The sequence below is a fragment of the Macadamia integrifolia genome, chromosome 2 (assembly GCF_013358625.1).
Source record: "Macadamia integrifolia cultivar HAES 741 chromosome 2, SCU_Mint_v3, whole genome shotgun sequence".
Classification (NCBI taxonomy): Eukaryota; Viridiplantae; Streptophyta; class Magnoliopsida; order Proteales; family Proteaceae; genus Macadamia; species Macadamia integrifolia.
The window spans coordinates 16,419,674-16,436,787 of NC_056558.1; the positions used below are offsets into that span (position 1 = coordinate 16,419,674).

General features: G+C 38.5%; 2 protein-coding genes and 1 pseudogene across 2 annotated transcripts; 2 read left to right on the forward strand and 1 right to left on the reverse strand.

The window, feature by feature from the left end:
- Positions 1-6,461: 6,461 nt before the first annotated feature.
- On the forward strand, positions 6,462-8,820 carry LOC122063985 (annotated as a pseudogene).
- Positions 8,821-9,568: 748 nt separating this feature from the next.
- On the forward strand, positions 9,569-11,250 carry LOC122063994. The gene is made up of 4 exons (XM_042627690.1): positions 9,569-9,643; positions 9,739-9,909; positions 10,669-10,773; positions 10,927-11,250. Exons 1-4 carry the CDS (start codon positions 9,569-9,571, stop codon positions 11,248-11,250), a joined length of 675 nt encoding a protein of 224 aa, XP_042483624.1.
- A 1,545-nt stretch (positions 11,251-12,795) lies between these two features.
- Positions 12,796-15,557, reverse strand: LOC122088487 (probable peroxygenase 4). Its single transcript, XM_042657769.1, has 5 exons — positions 15,471-15,557; positions 15,300-15,380; positions 15,071-15,156; positions 13,186-13,277; positions 12,796-13,063 (listed from the first exon to the last, which is right to left on the reverse strand). Exons 1-5 carry the CDS (start codon positions 15,514-15,516, stop codon positions 12,916-12,918), a joined length of 453 nt encoding a protein of 150 aa, XP_042513703.1. The 5' UTR covers positions 15,517-15,557; the 3' UTR covers positions 12,796-12,915.
- Between the last annotated feature and the right edge of the window lie 1,557 nt (positions 15,558-17,114).

Genomic DNA, 17,114 nt, shown 5'->3' on the forward strand with positions numbered 1-17,114 from the left:
ATTATTGGCTTCAACTAAGATATTAGTTCTTGTCAATGGAGGTCCACAGGGCTTCTTTGGCTTGGAGCGAGGATTGAGACAGGGAGACCCTATATCCCCCTTGCTTTTTATCATGGCGGAAGAGGCTCTATCTCGAGGCCTGGCGAGATTGATCCACCAGAAAGATCTTATGCCCATTCGTGGCCTTAAAGGTGCTGTAACCTCTGGGCACATTTTATTCGCCAATGATATTTTTATCTTCTCAAATGCTTCATCTAGGTATGTGGCTAATCTAAAAAAATTTCTTATGAAATATCAGGAGATCTCTAGTCAACACATCAGCTTTGAGAAAAGCAAGCTCTTCCTAGGAAAAATTGCTCCAGCTCGTAAGCAAGCCATCGCTGAGACTTGGGGCATCCCCATCTGTAGCTTTCCAACTCGATACCTCGGTGTTGAGATCTTCAAGGGAAGAATAAAAAAGGAGGCATTGCTGCCTATGTTGGATAAAGTAAAGGGGCGCCTTGTAGGATGGAAAGGTAAACTTCTGTCGATGGCGGGCAGAGTGGAGTTGGTTAGATCAGTCATCTTCGGCATCCCTAATCATAATTTTGCAATCCATTGGTGGCCCTCTGCTCTTCTGGTAACCATGGAAAGATGGATGAAGAACTTCATCTGGGTAGGGGAAGTGGATACCTCGAAACCAATTACAGTGAAGTGGGAGTCTATTTACAAACCAAAGGAAGAAGGGGGTTTAGGTATCAGAAGACTCAGAGACACGAACATGGCAATGCTGTGTAAATTGGTGTGGAGAATAAAGCATGAGAAATCTACTGCCAATTCCTTTCTTAGAGCCAGATTTGTGAAAAAAGATGGGTCTTTTAATAAAGGTTGTCGGCCGTCATCTATTGCTCTGGGCATCAGCAAGGTGTGGAAGACTGGGGAGGCGAACGAACGTTGGATTATTGGGAGAGGCAATCTAGCAAACTTCTGGAAAGACAAATGGTGGGGCCCTAGGTCTATTCTTGAGGAGATTCAGACTCCTCACCTCCCTCCCCTCCCCTACAACGCTAAGGTCAGCAATTTCATCAGGAATGGTGAATGGTCTCTACTAGAGGTCAGCTCTAACTCGCTCAGACAAATTTTCCTTGCAATTAAAGAGGTGAAGATTCCCAGCGTCCAATTTGAGGACTTATGTATATGGCAGCTATCTCTTCTTGGTTCTTTTTCTACCACTTCAGCATGGGAGGATATTAGAAGAGCTTCACTGACAGTGCATTGGAACTCTTTGGTTTGGCATAAAAACCTCCCTCCAAGAATTGCTTCCTTTGGATGGCGACTAGCTCATGAAAGACTCCCAACGACGAGCTTATAAAAAAAAAAGGAATTTTACTAGCCTCTAGATGTAGCCTCTGTGAGCAGGATGAAGAAAGTATGGAGCATATTTTCCTTCATTGTTCTTTCTCCAGAGATATTTGGGAGAAGTTCACTTCTTGTTTAGCAATTCGATGGTCTGAACATGGGTCAATTGATAGCTTATTTCAGTGGTGGAAGAGAAAATCAAGATCGATCAATTTAAAAAACTCTTGGATGATAGGGCTTACCATCATTGCTACTCAAATCTGGAGGGAAAGAAATATAAGACGGTATGAAGGAAAAAAGAGGAATGGGATCTACTCATTTCAATACATCTGCCAGGATCTTGCTCTATATGCAGGGACCTCTAAGGGTGAAGTGAAATTGATTGCTGATATTTTGTGTTGCAGAAAACTGGGGCTGAAGATTGATAACCCAAAGTTTGTGCCGCCACTGGAAGTTCATTGGTGTAAGCCTCAGGATCAGTGGATCAAAATTAATGTTGATGGCAATTCATTGGGAAACCCGGGTCGCGCAGGAGCAGGGGCATTGTCCGTGACAGAAATGGTCAGATATGTAAGGCTTTTAGTATTTTTTTGGGTGTTAAAAAAATATATGAAGCTGAATTTAGCGCTGGCACGGAAGCAATATTGGTTGCTATGAATATGAATGCAAGGGGCTTGTGGATCAAGTCTGACTCGGCAGCTGTAGTGTCTGCCACTCAGAACCTACATATCCCTTGGTTTGTTTTACAAAAATGGTGGTTTCCTCTCCCATTCCTTCAGTCCATTACATGGAAGATCACCCACTGCTTCCGTGAGGCGAACACAGTGGCAGATTTTTTGGTAAAGAAGGCAGCAAAATCGGGAGCCTCTGACTAGTCCACATATTTTCCCAGTCATGTATTAGATGATTTAGTAAATGACGCCTCGGGTAGGCATAGTTTTCGCTTTTGCTAGGCCCTCACTTGTGCTCTCTGCTGATGGCCATGCCGAAGGTGAAGTTTGCAAGTGGCTATAGTGGTTGCGAGCCTGGTTGAATTTCTTTTCTTTTATTGGATGTATTTTTCCCCTTTTTCCTTCAATAAAATCATCCTTTAGCAAAAAAAAAGAAAATTACCTATAAAAAAAATGTAATAGACTTTGTATTCCTTTTTTGCTAAAAGAATAATTTTATTAAAAAAAAAGAAGCAAAAATACATCAAACAGAACCACGGACAAGGCTGAAACCGTTAGATCAACTTGCAAACTCTACCTTCGGTATGGCCATCAGCAGAGAGAGCAAGCAACGCCCTAGCAAAATCTAAATCTGTGCCTATCCATTGCATCGTTCTCTAAGTCAACCCGAATATGACTGGGAAATGATACTGAGATATCAGATAATCGTGACTTTGAAGCCATCTTCATAAGGTAATCTGCTATGGGGTTAGCCTCGTGGAAGCAATGAGTGATCTTCCAAGGGATGGATTCTAAAAATGGGAGAGCAAATACCCACTTTTGAAGAATAAAACATGGAATCTGGTTACTCTGAGTTGCCGATACCACCGCTGCCGAATCAGATCCAATCCACAACCCCCTAGCATTCATAGTCTTCATCATCAGAATTCCTTCCATCACTGCATCAAACTCCACCTCATAAATCTTCTTTATGCCTAGGAAAGTACTGAAGGCGCTGCAAACCTGACCATCACTAGTTCGAAGAATACCTCCTGCCCTTGCCCTGCCTGGATTGCCTAAAGAATTGCCATCAACATTAACTTTAATCCAGTTTAATGGAGGCTTGCAACAATGCACTTCCAAGGGAGGGGAAAATCTGAGATTATCTATTGCCAAGCCCAACTTCTTGCAACACAAAAAATCCGAAATCGATTTTACCACCCCTTTAGCGCTGCCTAAGCATAGGATGAGTTCTTGGCAAACATATTCAAACAAAAAAATCACAGATCGAGATTTGTCCTCAAACCACCTTCTATTTCTCTCCCACCAGATGTGGGTAGAAATAATGGTAAATCCCATCACCAAGGGGTTTTTTAGGTTTGTAGTCTTCATCTTCCTCTTCCACCACTTAATTAATCCTTCAACAGATTGTTGCTCGTGCCAGGAAACTCCAAAGCAGTTTGTGAATTTTTCCCATATATCCACCGAATAGGAGCATTTGAGGAAAATATGATTAATGCTCTCCTCATATCGGTCACAGAGCTAACATTTAGAAGCCAGATGGATCCTCTTTTTTCTAACAATATCATCCGTTAGAAGCTGCCCATGTGCCAATCTCCACCCTATTGTAGAATATCTAGGAGGGAGCCCCTTACACCAAATCATAAAGCACCAATATATTGCTGGAGATTTTCTCCAAATATCCTCCCATGCCAAAGCAGCCAAGAAAGAGCCCAATGGGGTCAATTGTCAGGCACACACATCTTCCAACTGACCATTGGATAGCTTAATCTCCTTAATAGTATTAAAAATATTCCTAAGGAGATCAGAATTAACATCGGGAAGAGCCCACTCGCCGTTTCTGATAAAAGCACTCACCTTGGTTGTAGTAGTGCTAGAAGGGAGATTATCAGTGTGAGTTTCTTCCAACACCGATTTAGGTCCCCACCACTTGTCCTTCCAGAAATTAGCCAAGTTGCCATTTCTAATGATCCATCTCTCATTCTTCTCTACAAAGTTCCACATTTTTCTAACTCCCATAGCAATAGAGGAGGGCCGGCATCCCTTATTAAAGATCCCCTCCTTGACAAATCACCCCCTAAGGAAAGAGCTTGCTGCAAACTTCTCATGTTTGATTCTCTATACCAACTTACTTAGCATAGCCATGTTCGAATCTCTGAGCCTCCTGATTCCCAATCCCCCCTCTTCCTTAGGTGGACATAAGTCGTCCCATTTCACTGTGATTGACCTCGTGGAATCCACCTCACCTGTTTAAATAAAGTTCCTCATCCATCTCTCCATTGTAGCAAGGAGCGAGGATGGCCACCAATACACTACAAAACCATGCTTCGGAATCCCCGATATAACAGATCGAACCAACTCCACTCTTCCTGCCATCGATAGGAGCTTCCCTTTCCAACCTGCTAACCGATCCTTCACCCTATCCATCATAGGGAGCAGACCCTCCTTCTTCACTCTTCCCTTGAAGATCTCCATTCCAAGATATCTTGTGGGGAAGGGACGCCTCTGAGACCTTGAATCGGCTTCACCTTTTGGTCTGGATCAGCTTCGACAGGCCTCTGGTTAGCACTTCTTCTACAATTATAAACAGCATAGGGGAGATAGGTTCACCTTGCCTCAGCCCTCGCTCCACACCAAAGAAGCTCTGTGGACCTCCATTTACAAGAATTGATATCTTGGTAGATATCAGAATCTGATGAAGCCAGATAATCCACTTTTCTGAGAAGCCAAATCTTCACATCACCTGAAAAAGAAAAGACCTAGAGATAGTATCATAGGCCTTTTTTATATCTATTTTCAGACCCAAACCACCTCTTTTAGTAGAAGAAAACATCAGGTTCGCCAACTCTAATGCCACACTGATATTATCATGGATTAGTTTACCCTCTAAAAGGTACCCTGCTCTTTAGAGATGATTCGAGGGAGAAGAGACTCGAGGCGAATTGCCATCACATTAGCGATAATTTTGCAAAAAAAAATTGCCCATGCACAAAGGGAGGAATTTATCTAGAGTCATAGCACCATCCACCTTAGGTATCAAGACAAGGAAGTTATTGTTAACTCCTTTGGGCATGTAGCTTGAGCAAAAAAAGTATCTCACACCATTGCACACCTCCTTTTGAACCATCTGCCAACAATGCCTATAAAATGCACCTATAAAGCCATCAGGACCAGGCAAGCTGTCTGGGTTTAACTCCCACACTGCCTTTTTAATCTCTTCGTCCCCAAAAAGGGAATCAAGGAGGAACACATCTACTTGTTGATGGACCAACCGGATGCTGTCCAATAATTCCACATGCTCAACTGTTGGAACCACTTTGTGAAATCCCTCATAAAAATCAACAATATAATCCTCCAACTGGCCTTGCCCTTCAACAATCGTACCATCCTCCTTAGTGAGAGACCTGATAGAATTTCTATTTCTTCTCATTTTGGTTGACAAATGGAAGAACTTATAATTCCTATCACCCTGCTTCATCCACTTGATCCTCGCTTTTTCAGTTCAGGGCTTTTCATGATTTTCTAGAGCCTTCACCAGAGCAGTCTTTGCATCTGCCTCCATAGCAAAGAGATAATCATCCATACCATTAATCTCAATCAATTCCTGCACCTGAGAGAGATTCTTTTTAGCCTCTTCCAGAGCTCTTTCAAAGTGAGGGAAAGAAGATCTCGCCTAACTCTTTAGAACTCCTTTAAGACGCTTAAGCTTGCTCATAATGGCAAATATAGGCATCCTTGTGCTCCATTCAGATCAAGAGGAAGCAACCACCCTATCAAAGTCCTTGTGATCCATCCAAAATTTATTGAAACGGAACGGGCAGTTGTAGGGGCGCTGGCTATTATCAGAAGACATCAACAAGGGAGCATGGTCTGAGGCAACCCGAGGCAGGACCTGTTGAGAGCAATCTCGAAAAGTTTAAAGTTTATGTACTACTTTGTGCCACCCGTGACTTCACTAAGAATTCGTCATTAGGTGATATCAAGATCTTCTTCTTTTTATTATAAATATCAAACCAAGGCATCCACAAACACAAGCCCAGGAACCAAACACTTCAGTATTGGCCTTTCCTTTGTTTTCCCTTCCAATTCCTCAAATACTCAACATCGGAATCATCAATGGAGTTGATACCTGACCCATTTAGTCATGAGTTCTACCCAAGAGTTGTCGCATTAAAAGTGCTTGGTAGTATTTTCTCTCTCATGATTGTGCTATTTAACTCTTTCATAATTTTTTCCCAATTGCGAAAGTTTTACTTTCTATAATGCATATATTGTGGTGTACGGTTTTTCTTGCTTGATTTAAGGACCTCTCTTCCTTTCTTTTGATATGCTAAAGAAGATTGTAGTGGCTGCCTTTCTCAGTGTTTTTATGTCATGTCCTTAATACGTACATATAAATTATCTATAAAAAAATAAATAAAAAAAAAAGGTAAAAAAACAAAAGGTTCATCCATGGAGTTGGACGCTCCATGGCTCATACACGCAGTAGCATGGCTGGTGGCACTAGCATTCATATTGATCTGCGGCCAAACCTACTGCCGCCGCTGGCAACTAAACCAACCACCTGGTCCAAAGCCATGGGCTATCATCGGTAGTCTCTCATCGGCTCACTCCCTCACCATTCCATCCATAAACTAGCCCAAAAGTATGGACCCATAATGCATCTCCGGTTTGGCTCCTACCCAGTAGTGGTTGGTTCATCTGTGGAGATGGCAAAGCTGTTCCTAAAGATCCATGACCTCAACTTTGATTGCCGACCCAAGATGGCCGCCGGAAAACACACCACCTACAACTACCCCGACATCACCTGGTACCATACTGACGACAAGCCCGTAAGATGTGTCTCATGGAGCTCTTCGGTGCCAAGCATTTAGAGTCTCACGAGTACATTCGGGTGGAGGAGATGCAGGCTCTCATGAAGGGATTGTACGAGTCATCAGTTAAGGATGTCAATCAGTTTGGTTTTTGGTTATTTAGTTCAGTTCAATATAAAAAATATAAAAGGAAAAATCAAACCAAACCAAGAATAGGAACATATTTTGTATAGCTAAAATCAAATTCACTTTAGTTCAATTCGTTTTGAGTTTTATTCAGTTCCTCATTAAATTTTAATTTGGTTTCATATTAAGTTTATGGGAAAAAGAACACTACCCAACAGTATTGGGTACGCCTTGACACATGAGGAAGTAAAATTAGGCTTTGAAAAGATGTCCATGTCCCGGGTCCACTTCCCCATATGTATGGGCTTACACAACACTAAGTAGCACTCTTATAATTTCTCCCTCAGTTGTATTCTAAGGATATGGTTGATGTGCTCTCCCAATAAATAAATAGTACCACAAGCCACAAAAGTAGGGGTTTCAATCAATCGTTTTGGTTTGATCTAGTTTTATCGGTTTTGGTGTGAGAAGAAGTGAATCCAAAATCCAATCAATAAAGGAAGATTTAATTTTGATTCCGATTTGATTTCATATATCAGGTTGATAATGAATCCGATCTGACTTGGATTCGGTTTACTATGAGAAAAACCATGTTTTTTATGACTTTTGGATTGGTATTGATTCTAAATCGAGTTGGGTTCATTTTCGATCCAATTTTCATTGTTTGGTTCAGTTTTTGTGCGATCTGATTTTCAGTTGGATTCACAAATTACCCTAATCCGAACTCAATCTAATAAGCTTTTGTCATGGTGGAAACTGGTATTAAGGCTGAACACCTGAATGGGCCTCACTTTCAGGCCTATCTGCATAGGCCCACATACTACACTTGGGTGCCCATCTCGCCTTCTCCTTTCACTGGATTGAATTAATTGTGTTCTGCTAATGGTTATTGATTGATCCTCCTTCCCTTGCAGGACCTAATAGCAGGAGGCACTGAAAGCTCAGCAGTGACTGTAGAATGGGCCATTGCAGAGCTCTTGAGAAAACCAGAGATCTACAAAAATGCTTCGGAAGAACTGGATAGGGTAATTGGGAGAGAGAGAGAGATGGGTAGAAGAGAAAGACATCCCCCACCTCCCTTACATCAAAGCCATTGTGAAGGAGACCATGAGGGTGCACCTTGTGGCATCAATGCTAACTCCTCGGCTAGCTGGAGAAGATTGTTAAGTCGCTTGGCTATAATATCCAGGCGGGGACCCGAATATTCATCAACACATGGACCATAGGAAGAGTCCCCTCTTTGTGGGAAAAGCACCAAATGAATTTAAACCTGAGAGGCGGGAAGGCCATTGATGTAAAGGGTCAAGATTTTTGAGCTATGATCATTCCGGTCGGGTAGAAGGATGTGCCCAGGCTATAGCTTGGGTTTGAAGGTGATTTATGTTAACCAAGGTGTCCAGGCCAGCTTATGCGCACCTCGACTAATCCTTGGGGAGATTAGCACAGCAACCCACCGACATGATCTCCACTTAAATCGCAGATGCAAAGATGGAGGATCGAACCTGAGACCGTCCGCCTAATCTACACAATCCCTAGTTCACCCTAACCATCTGGGCAACCCACGGGTGGGTACAGAATAAATAAGAAAACACACACACACACACTCACACAATGCGTATGACAGGGTTCGATCCTATGACCTCCTCCATTGGGTGCCGACTCCACAAGCCGAAGCTACCACTACTAGGCTATCCTAGTGTTCGTAAGTTTGACTAACCTATTATAAGGGTTTGAGTGAAAATTGCCGGGTCAAATGAAACCCGAGGACTATGGACGAGATTTTAGGGATCTCAACACCAAAAAAAATCCCACTCATTACGGTGGTGGAGCGGCTGGAGCCCCGACTCTCAGCCCGTTTCCATTATCTTTGATTATGCTTTTTGGAGTCTGCATCAGCTCCTTGTATGTGGAGAGTAACAGTGATGGTACGCGTCCTTTTTCTTCCATGCGCCAATAAATGCTCTTAATAATAAGTAAAGGGCATTTATAAAAATAAAAGGACACATGTCATTATGAAATTGTACGTAAATCTTTCTTGTACGGAGAGCTGATCTAAACTCTATTCTTTCTTGTCTGTGTATTACTTTCCTAAAATCCTACCGTTGCCCTGGAAACTATGATGTTCCTTTGTCATTAGTGGCTGTTGAGAGAGAGAGAGAGAGAGAGAGAGAGAGAGAAACCAATCTACAATTGGTGAAGTGAATTTAGCGTGAGCCTGTTGAAATGTTGCTGTGGCTTCTTTGTTCTGTAAGGGACTTATGCTGAGTAGACGTTAGTTATATATGTTCAGAGCCATGCTTGGATTAGATTGAATGAATTCACCTCGACAGGGGTTCCCTTGAATACGATTTACTTGGTTCAAGGACATCCAATTGCTATGTTCTTGTGTCACTATTATTGAATTTCCTTGGAGAGAGTTTGAACAGCAGGATACAGTTATGATAATATTGATTTTCAAATAGACGAGATCTTGTTGAATATTTCAGTTTATTTGGTTGTAGTTTCCCATCTTGAACACTCAACTGATGCCAAATACTCTTACCTTTCCCTCTCTGGTTAATTCATCTATTGTTTGGTTTTTGTTCCCTTCGCCATTTTCTTTGCCCTGCTAAATGGGAAATGACAAATTACTGTACTTGTCACTTTGTTGTGTACTTGGTGAGCTCATATTTCCTTTGCTCGTCTGTCCCACAAGTATATGGATGGGCACTATGCCTTTCCTTCCCTTTTGAGAACTCGTTTACTAATGTTAAATCACCTCATTTTTTTTTTCTATTTTAATCTTCCAGGTCTGGGCATCAGGTTTCTCTATTGCATTTTTGAAAAAGCAAAGCATTGCAACAAAAGGACTGGCTGGTGCTGATTCTGGTGTGGAGGCAAGAGGCAGTAGTAAAAGTGAGGAACACAAACCTACTGTAACTGAAAAAGCTTTGCTAGTTGTTTTGGAGAAGTTCTTCGAGGTGGTTCTGAATCTTCCTAAAGTTAACAGGTAATTTGATCCTTCTTGATTATTTCACCTTTGCCTTTCCCTGGTTAAAGTCTCATAAATGGATATGTTTACATTGCATCTTTGTTGCCTTTTACAAAGGGTCTTGCTTGAAGTGTTTTTTTTTCCCTAATAGATGAAAATGAGGTAAATTTACTTTGGTTTCCTTGTACATTTACTTTGGTTTATTTCTTTTACTTGGATGTGGTGGGAGAATTGAGAGGTTGGAACTGGTCTGTGGTTATATATATTACTTATCTATGTAGGACCATTAATGGCTTTAACAAGTATGAATTGCTTCCCATTGATATGTTTTGTCCTCATCAATTAAACAAGTAACTACTCCCAAGATTAGTAAATGGTCCCTTAGCTTCTCCTTTGTCGTCTACCATTTCCGCTCAAAGGGACAACTCCATTACAATTACAATGCAATACCCTTTAAAGCTTCCACTATATCTTTTCTTCCTTTCCACTCAATTCTTTATATTACCTTTTCATTCCACCACTAGTTAGTTAGTGAACATACAAGAATATAAATACAGATTGAGGCAATGAAAGACAGGGATATCTAGATAAATTTCTAACAGACACACATGAAATCAGAAGGGTTTGATTTGATTTGATCATTGACGTCGTTGTCGTCGTCTATAGAAAACATGTTAGATGATTGAGTTTATTAGTCTTTTATTATCCCAAAGTCTTTAACACTTATTGTTTTTATTTTATATTTCAGCGTAACGAGGACCCAGAGAAAAAGCTTCCAAATCATATCAAAATGTTTGACTTCACCCATAAAAGGCCTGGATGTTCCATGGATGACGAGTCTGCGGAAAAGTTGGTATGTTATTAAATAGAACACAAGTGTTGATATTGATATTTTATTTCTCTAACTATTTGATTAATCTTTTATTTAATTATTTATCATTATGGTTTGTGATTGCTTATAAAATCATGGTCTATTTTATATTTTCTTGTTTAATTACACCTGTAGGAAAAAATGCAGCGTGAACTAAGTTTGGAACCTGAAGAAATGCAACAGGACAACGATGTTATTGATGAAACCTTCACCAAAGTAATGGGACGTGATAGACGTGGATATGTGCGCATGTTTGGGCCTGGAGTAACCCCAAAACAAGTGTTTGACTTAGAAGGACTACGTGCTCAGAGGCAAGGACAACATATCTCAGAATTAAAGTTAGAGAATAGCCAATTGAAAGAGCAGATTTCTCAACAAGGTGTGGAGATGAATGAAATGAAGTCTCAAATAGCTATGCTTACACAATTCATGACATCATTCCAATCTTCTCAAGGATAGGTATAATATATACTTTAATTTCTATACATTCATAATTGAGTTATCTATATATTATATCTTTGGTGGATGTATCTTCATAACCATAATGATTCCATATGTAACAATCTATAATATGTTTGTTAATGATTGATGTGTCATACTCCATTGTAGTGACAATCTAGAGTTCATTTTTTGACTCTGTATATATAGGTGATAGTGGTTGGATGAGGTATAACATAAGAGTATAGGATGTTGAGAGGAGACAAACTTCTTGGACAACCTTACACTAAGACTTTGTCATAATTTCTTGAAGGAACCTTCACCTTTAAACATTAGAAAGAACACTTGTAAAAATAAATGTACGTTCCTAATAAATTCATTCTTTGCCATTGCAAAGTAACACAAAAAAAATCTATTTTAAATATGTGATCTTATAGATATTATATTGAGAAATTAAGTCGATAATAACATTGTAATATTAGATAAAATTGACTATCTTAATGAACACAAATAGTTTTACAACTTTTAATAATTTCTTTTGCTTTGCTTTTTAGTCAAATTTTGTTAACTAAAAAGCTTTAACCTTTTCATTTTATTTTATTTCTTTATGTTTTTTATTGTATTTTAGTATGATAGGTGGTGTTTGAAAAGTACATCATTGAAATAATGATAGAAAATTATTTTCATTTGTAAAGGACAATACTCAATACTATGAGTTAATTATGTGTTTGAATGTCCAAACAAATAAGTATGATGAGATGTCAATAAAATTTCATGAAACAATAAATCTTCTTGTTTATATTTTTGATTTCATGGTTTTTAGCAATTAGAAAAGTATGTCATTTTTATTTTCTTAGTATTCAAGCATAACATAAGTTAATTATTCTATATTGCAGGATATTGTTAAATCTAATGTGACAAGGCAAGACTATGAAAGATAGTGGAGCTATCCTTTGGAGGAGTATGCAAGACAAACCCAATCGATGAAAAATACAAAGTCTAAAGTTTGATGTATTGATTGTAGGAATTTTTTTGAAGTGGAACGAAAACAATGACTTCTTATTTATAATTATAAGACTTTTTGAAAAATGAATGAAAACAATGAATTTTTAATTATGATTGTAAGACTTTTTGGAAGTTCAATGAAAGTAATGTATTATGATATGGATGCCTAGGATGATCTCATTTTCTGAATTGGACAATGTATATTGATGTAATTACAGGAACAATTTACAGATAATATGCAAAATTTACTAATATTAAAATTTTATTTTATTTATTTTATATTTGGCGACGGGTTTTATTATACCGTTGCTATAAATAAATTATTATTAGGCTTAGGCGACGGATAATGACCGTTGGCATATATATTTTTTGCGACGGATTTTTTTATACTGTTGCTATAAATAAATTTCGTCTATTATTTATATAGTTATAGGCGACGGCATTTTCCGTCGCTAAAAATATATTTGGCGACGGAAAACATAATTCAGTCGCTAGTAATATTTTTCCCAACCACCCATCTTTTTCCGTCGCCTATTTTTAGCTGCGGCAGTATAGGCGACGGAATTGGCGACTGAAAATTAACCGTCGCTGCTATTTTTAGCAACGGTTTTATATTTTTTATGACGCTTTTTTTCCGTCGTAAAAAATGTGTTTTCTTGTAGTGAAGTTAATTATAAAGCTCTAATCACGATAACAAACTAACCTTCCCGCATAGTCTTTAGGAACCCGGTTGCCCTTGAGCATTTCAGATAACTCTTTTGATGTCAAAGCATTTGGATCAGTATGGGCATGTTTATGAAAGATCTCCTCAAACTTCGCTGGTACCAACCTGAACAAAATCAAATTTGACACCGAAGATATAGAATAGTGCCATAGCATTAGTTTGAGGGCTCAACTCAAAATCGTAAGGCATTAGGTGAAAAGAGTTCCTCGAGTACTTGGGGTCTTTACCTTCCTTCTGTATCATAGACACCACTATCACTCCCATGTTTGGCCATATGTATGTTCTTCATCTCGATTGGGAAGAGGGGAGAAAATTTTCCCTGCAACATGCGTGGTGAACCAATGGATCAGGAGGCCTCATAGGCTAAGTATGGACACACTTAAATTCGGCTGAGTCCACATGAAGCCTGTCAAAAATTTTAGCGCTTGGGCTGAGTTTTTCAGCTTGCAGGCTAGATAGAGTTGGCATTTCCACGTCCGGGTTGGGCCGGACAATATATGTGCTGCGTTCTTGTTTTTTTGGTTGAACCCAGACCAGTGATGAAACAGTGGCAAAAACTGACAAAAATAAGACCAAGTCCAACCAGCTCCTCGCAGAACTGGAAATGGGGTAGATATCCCAACTTGACGTTGGGCTTAACCGGCGGCCCAGGCAGAATGCACCCCCTAGATCAGAAGGGCTTAGCACTATGGCTTCAACTCTTTGAAGCTTATCTATAATAAAAGGGTTAGTTGTGGTCCTTGCCTCGACATGGACATTATGTTTAGGTGATCTCTTGACATATTCAATTATTTATGGGTGCATCTTGTTATCATTAAAATTGATGAAATTATTTGATGAGAGATGGACATTTGAGGGTTTTACCCTTTCGAATCTTCCAATAGAGAGATTATTTTAGACATTTTACTTCTTTTTTTTTTTGTGAAAAATATTTCACTATGTTGGATGAACAATGAAATATAAAGGATGTGCACAACTGGTCCATATACTAGTGTTGTGGGAATGTTTTTTTTTCTCTCATTTATTATAGGAAAATTGTGGGTTTTCAAAACAATTTGAAAGTGATTTGTCATCATGTCATAATTAAAAATCTTACAATTTTGAAATAAATATATAAAATGACAATATTTATCCTTGTTTAAAGGGTAGAGAAAAACATATGATATACTAAATATTAAAAAAAAAAAAATTTATTTATTTACTTTTTCACCAACTTTGATTACAACAGAACGTTTCATTATAAAATCCAAATATTAATTATTTAAGTTAAAAGTTAACACAATTGCCAAAAAAAAAAAAAAAAACCACGAAACCGTTAATGACTTGGATTCCTCTAATATAATTCACTAAAAGGAACTATGGAGTTCCCATCTACTAAAGAAAATTCATACGGTTACCCCCTCTATCACAGGGAAAATAATCCTTTGTTTTTCTCATCCCTGTTTTTTTTTGTTTTGCTACCTGCAGAACGCGACACGTGGATAACTTTAAGACCAACGCATCGGATGTAATAATCCTCACCCAATCTTGACCGTTGGTCTCCTTATTGTCCACGTATCACGTTCTGCAGATAGTAAAACAAGGAAAAACATGAATGGAAAAAACAGAGGATTTTGATCCCTATCACAGTGGGAAACCTCTACCCGAAAAGAATTTTTCTTTTTTTGGCAAAGTAGAATGGCTCCTTTTGGAGTGTGGTGAAGTTCCTTTTAGTGATGGGATGCCCTCATAGAAAATGGGAACTATGAAAGGCCCTACTAAAAACTCATTGGTGTAGAATGGTTGCTATTTGGTGGAGTTCTGTTTTGAACGAAGTCTGCCACATGGGTAGGTCATGGCCTCGTATGGTGATGATGATACTGCAGGCCTTTAATCACAAAATATCTCTGGTTTTATTCAATCACAACTTTCCTTTGAATGGATTGGTTTTGGTTCTCCAAAGAACGCCTAGATATTAGGATTCAGAAATGGTCACTAACCAACCATCACCTAATCCCCTATCTTCGTTATCTCCGGCAGCAGTCACCGGCTGAACTACGTCGTCGCTGCCGTAGGTGAACTCCGCAAGACTCGGTCTGAACTCTGAATACACCATAGAGAGAGAGGACTTACAGGATGAGTTTTACCACTGAGGGCGACATTAATGAAGATAGAAGCAATGATGGACAAAGGAATTCCAGAGCCAATAGCACGGAACCCTGCAATTCCATGAAATATGAGAAAAGAGAATTACCAGTAGAATCCTGAAATTAAAGGAGTTGATTGATTGAAAGAATAAAACAGAAGTTTAATTTAATCATAATATATATGATATGATGAGAGAAGTAAAAAAAGGAAGAACCTTGGAAGGTTTCCCAAGGGTAGATAAGCCCGTCTTTGTTCCTGTCGAAGAAAGCCACATGCTTCTGAAGAGGGCTCAGGTCTGCAATCATTTTCTAGTTTCAACAGTTAATATGTAAATAGAAACAGAGGAAGAACACTGAAGAAAAGAAAGAACTCACAAACAGCTCACCCTGGCTATGGGTCTCACTGAAGGGTGAAACAGAGGAGGAAGCCATGAAATGAAATTTGTTATTTTCGTTTTTTACTCTTTGCGGAGGGAGGATTTGCAGTAGAGGGGTGAGGAAACAAGAAAGGAGGGTATTTATTATGTAGGTTTTGTTTGATTGTAGGGGGAATGTAAATTTTTTATGTAAAGTAGAATTTTTTTTTGAAAAAATAAATTAAGATGTTTGATTGCAAGAGAAATATATTTTACAATCATTAAAATTTTCTTTTTTATTTTTCCACCAAAATAGGAAGAAAAAAAAAAAAAACCCTACTCTTATGATCTCTCTCCCACTCTTGCAACTCTCATTCCACTCATGACGCTCAATGATCTCTTTCTCTCTCACGCGATTCAATTGGGTTTGTTTTGATCAAAAGACTTTTGGAATGAGCCTTTCAGTCGTTATCACTTGTGATCTATTACCGTTTTATTTGTGATCATCTTTTATATTATTTTAAATATTTATTTATTCTACATTCATTTGATATATAAAATGAAATGGTTTATTTTGGTTAGTGATAGAACATAATATCTGATGACATTTGGTTTGATTTGGCACAGATCTTGAATGACCTGATTCACATAACCAATATAAATTTTAAGGAGCTGGGTGGGTTCTGGATTGAAAAGTACTCCCCCCCCCCATATATTTTTGAAGAATTTGGTTGGATTATTAGTTTTTTAAAATTTTACATCTGTTTGACATCCAACCAAACAACTATGGTAAATTAATTTCACTTCATTTCTGTTGCAACCAAACGACTCAAAAGAAAAAAAAACAATTGTTTCACTTCCCTTCCTATTTCTCTTACAACCAAACGCAACTGTAAAAGAGGGAAGACTGGGGATTGGGAAGGTATTGAAATTTCGCTTCATAATTCATGAGAGGCATATGGCCTATGGTTTCACTTTCACAGTTTCACCCATAAATTTGTAGAATTTGAGGACAGTTAAGATATCAGAGAAAACGATGAGAAAAAACGTGATCAATTAATGGTTTTTTTTTTTTTTTAAACATGAAGACATCAAGAATAGTGCCACAGCAAGTCAATGCAAAATTGAGCGTTGGTACACATGAAATTGATCAAACCGAAGAGTTAAAATTCTGCCCGTCTAACATGGGCGAGCAGATTTACTTTCCCTCAATTAATTATACAACATTACCTCCAGAAATGATGCCCTCACTCCTGTAAAATTCATAAAAACCATCCCATACTGGCATACATGCTGGCATAGGCACGATCAGAGAACGTTTTCTTCCGTTTAATTTAATATCAAATCCACACACACAACTACTTTCAGCTCATGGAAGAACAAGTGAATTGGACCCAGCTTTGGTAAAGAAGAATATACCAAATCTTGTTACCTTTTTCCTGGTTTTTCCATAAGACGTTTTTCTTAAGGTTCCGTTTGGTTACAATGGAAATTTAAAGGGAAAGGAAGTGAAATTTTCATACTTTAAAAAAAATGTTTATAGTCATCATCCCATATGATTGTATAAACTACTATTATCATATTTAATAATGATGTATTTTACATGTAAATTTTATTTTACATATTATAGCAAAGGGTTTTGGATGGAGAGTAAAGTGAAATTTTATAACCAAA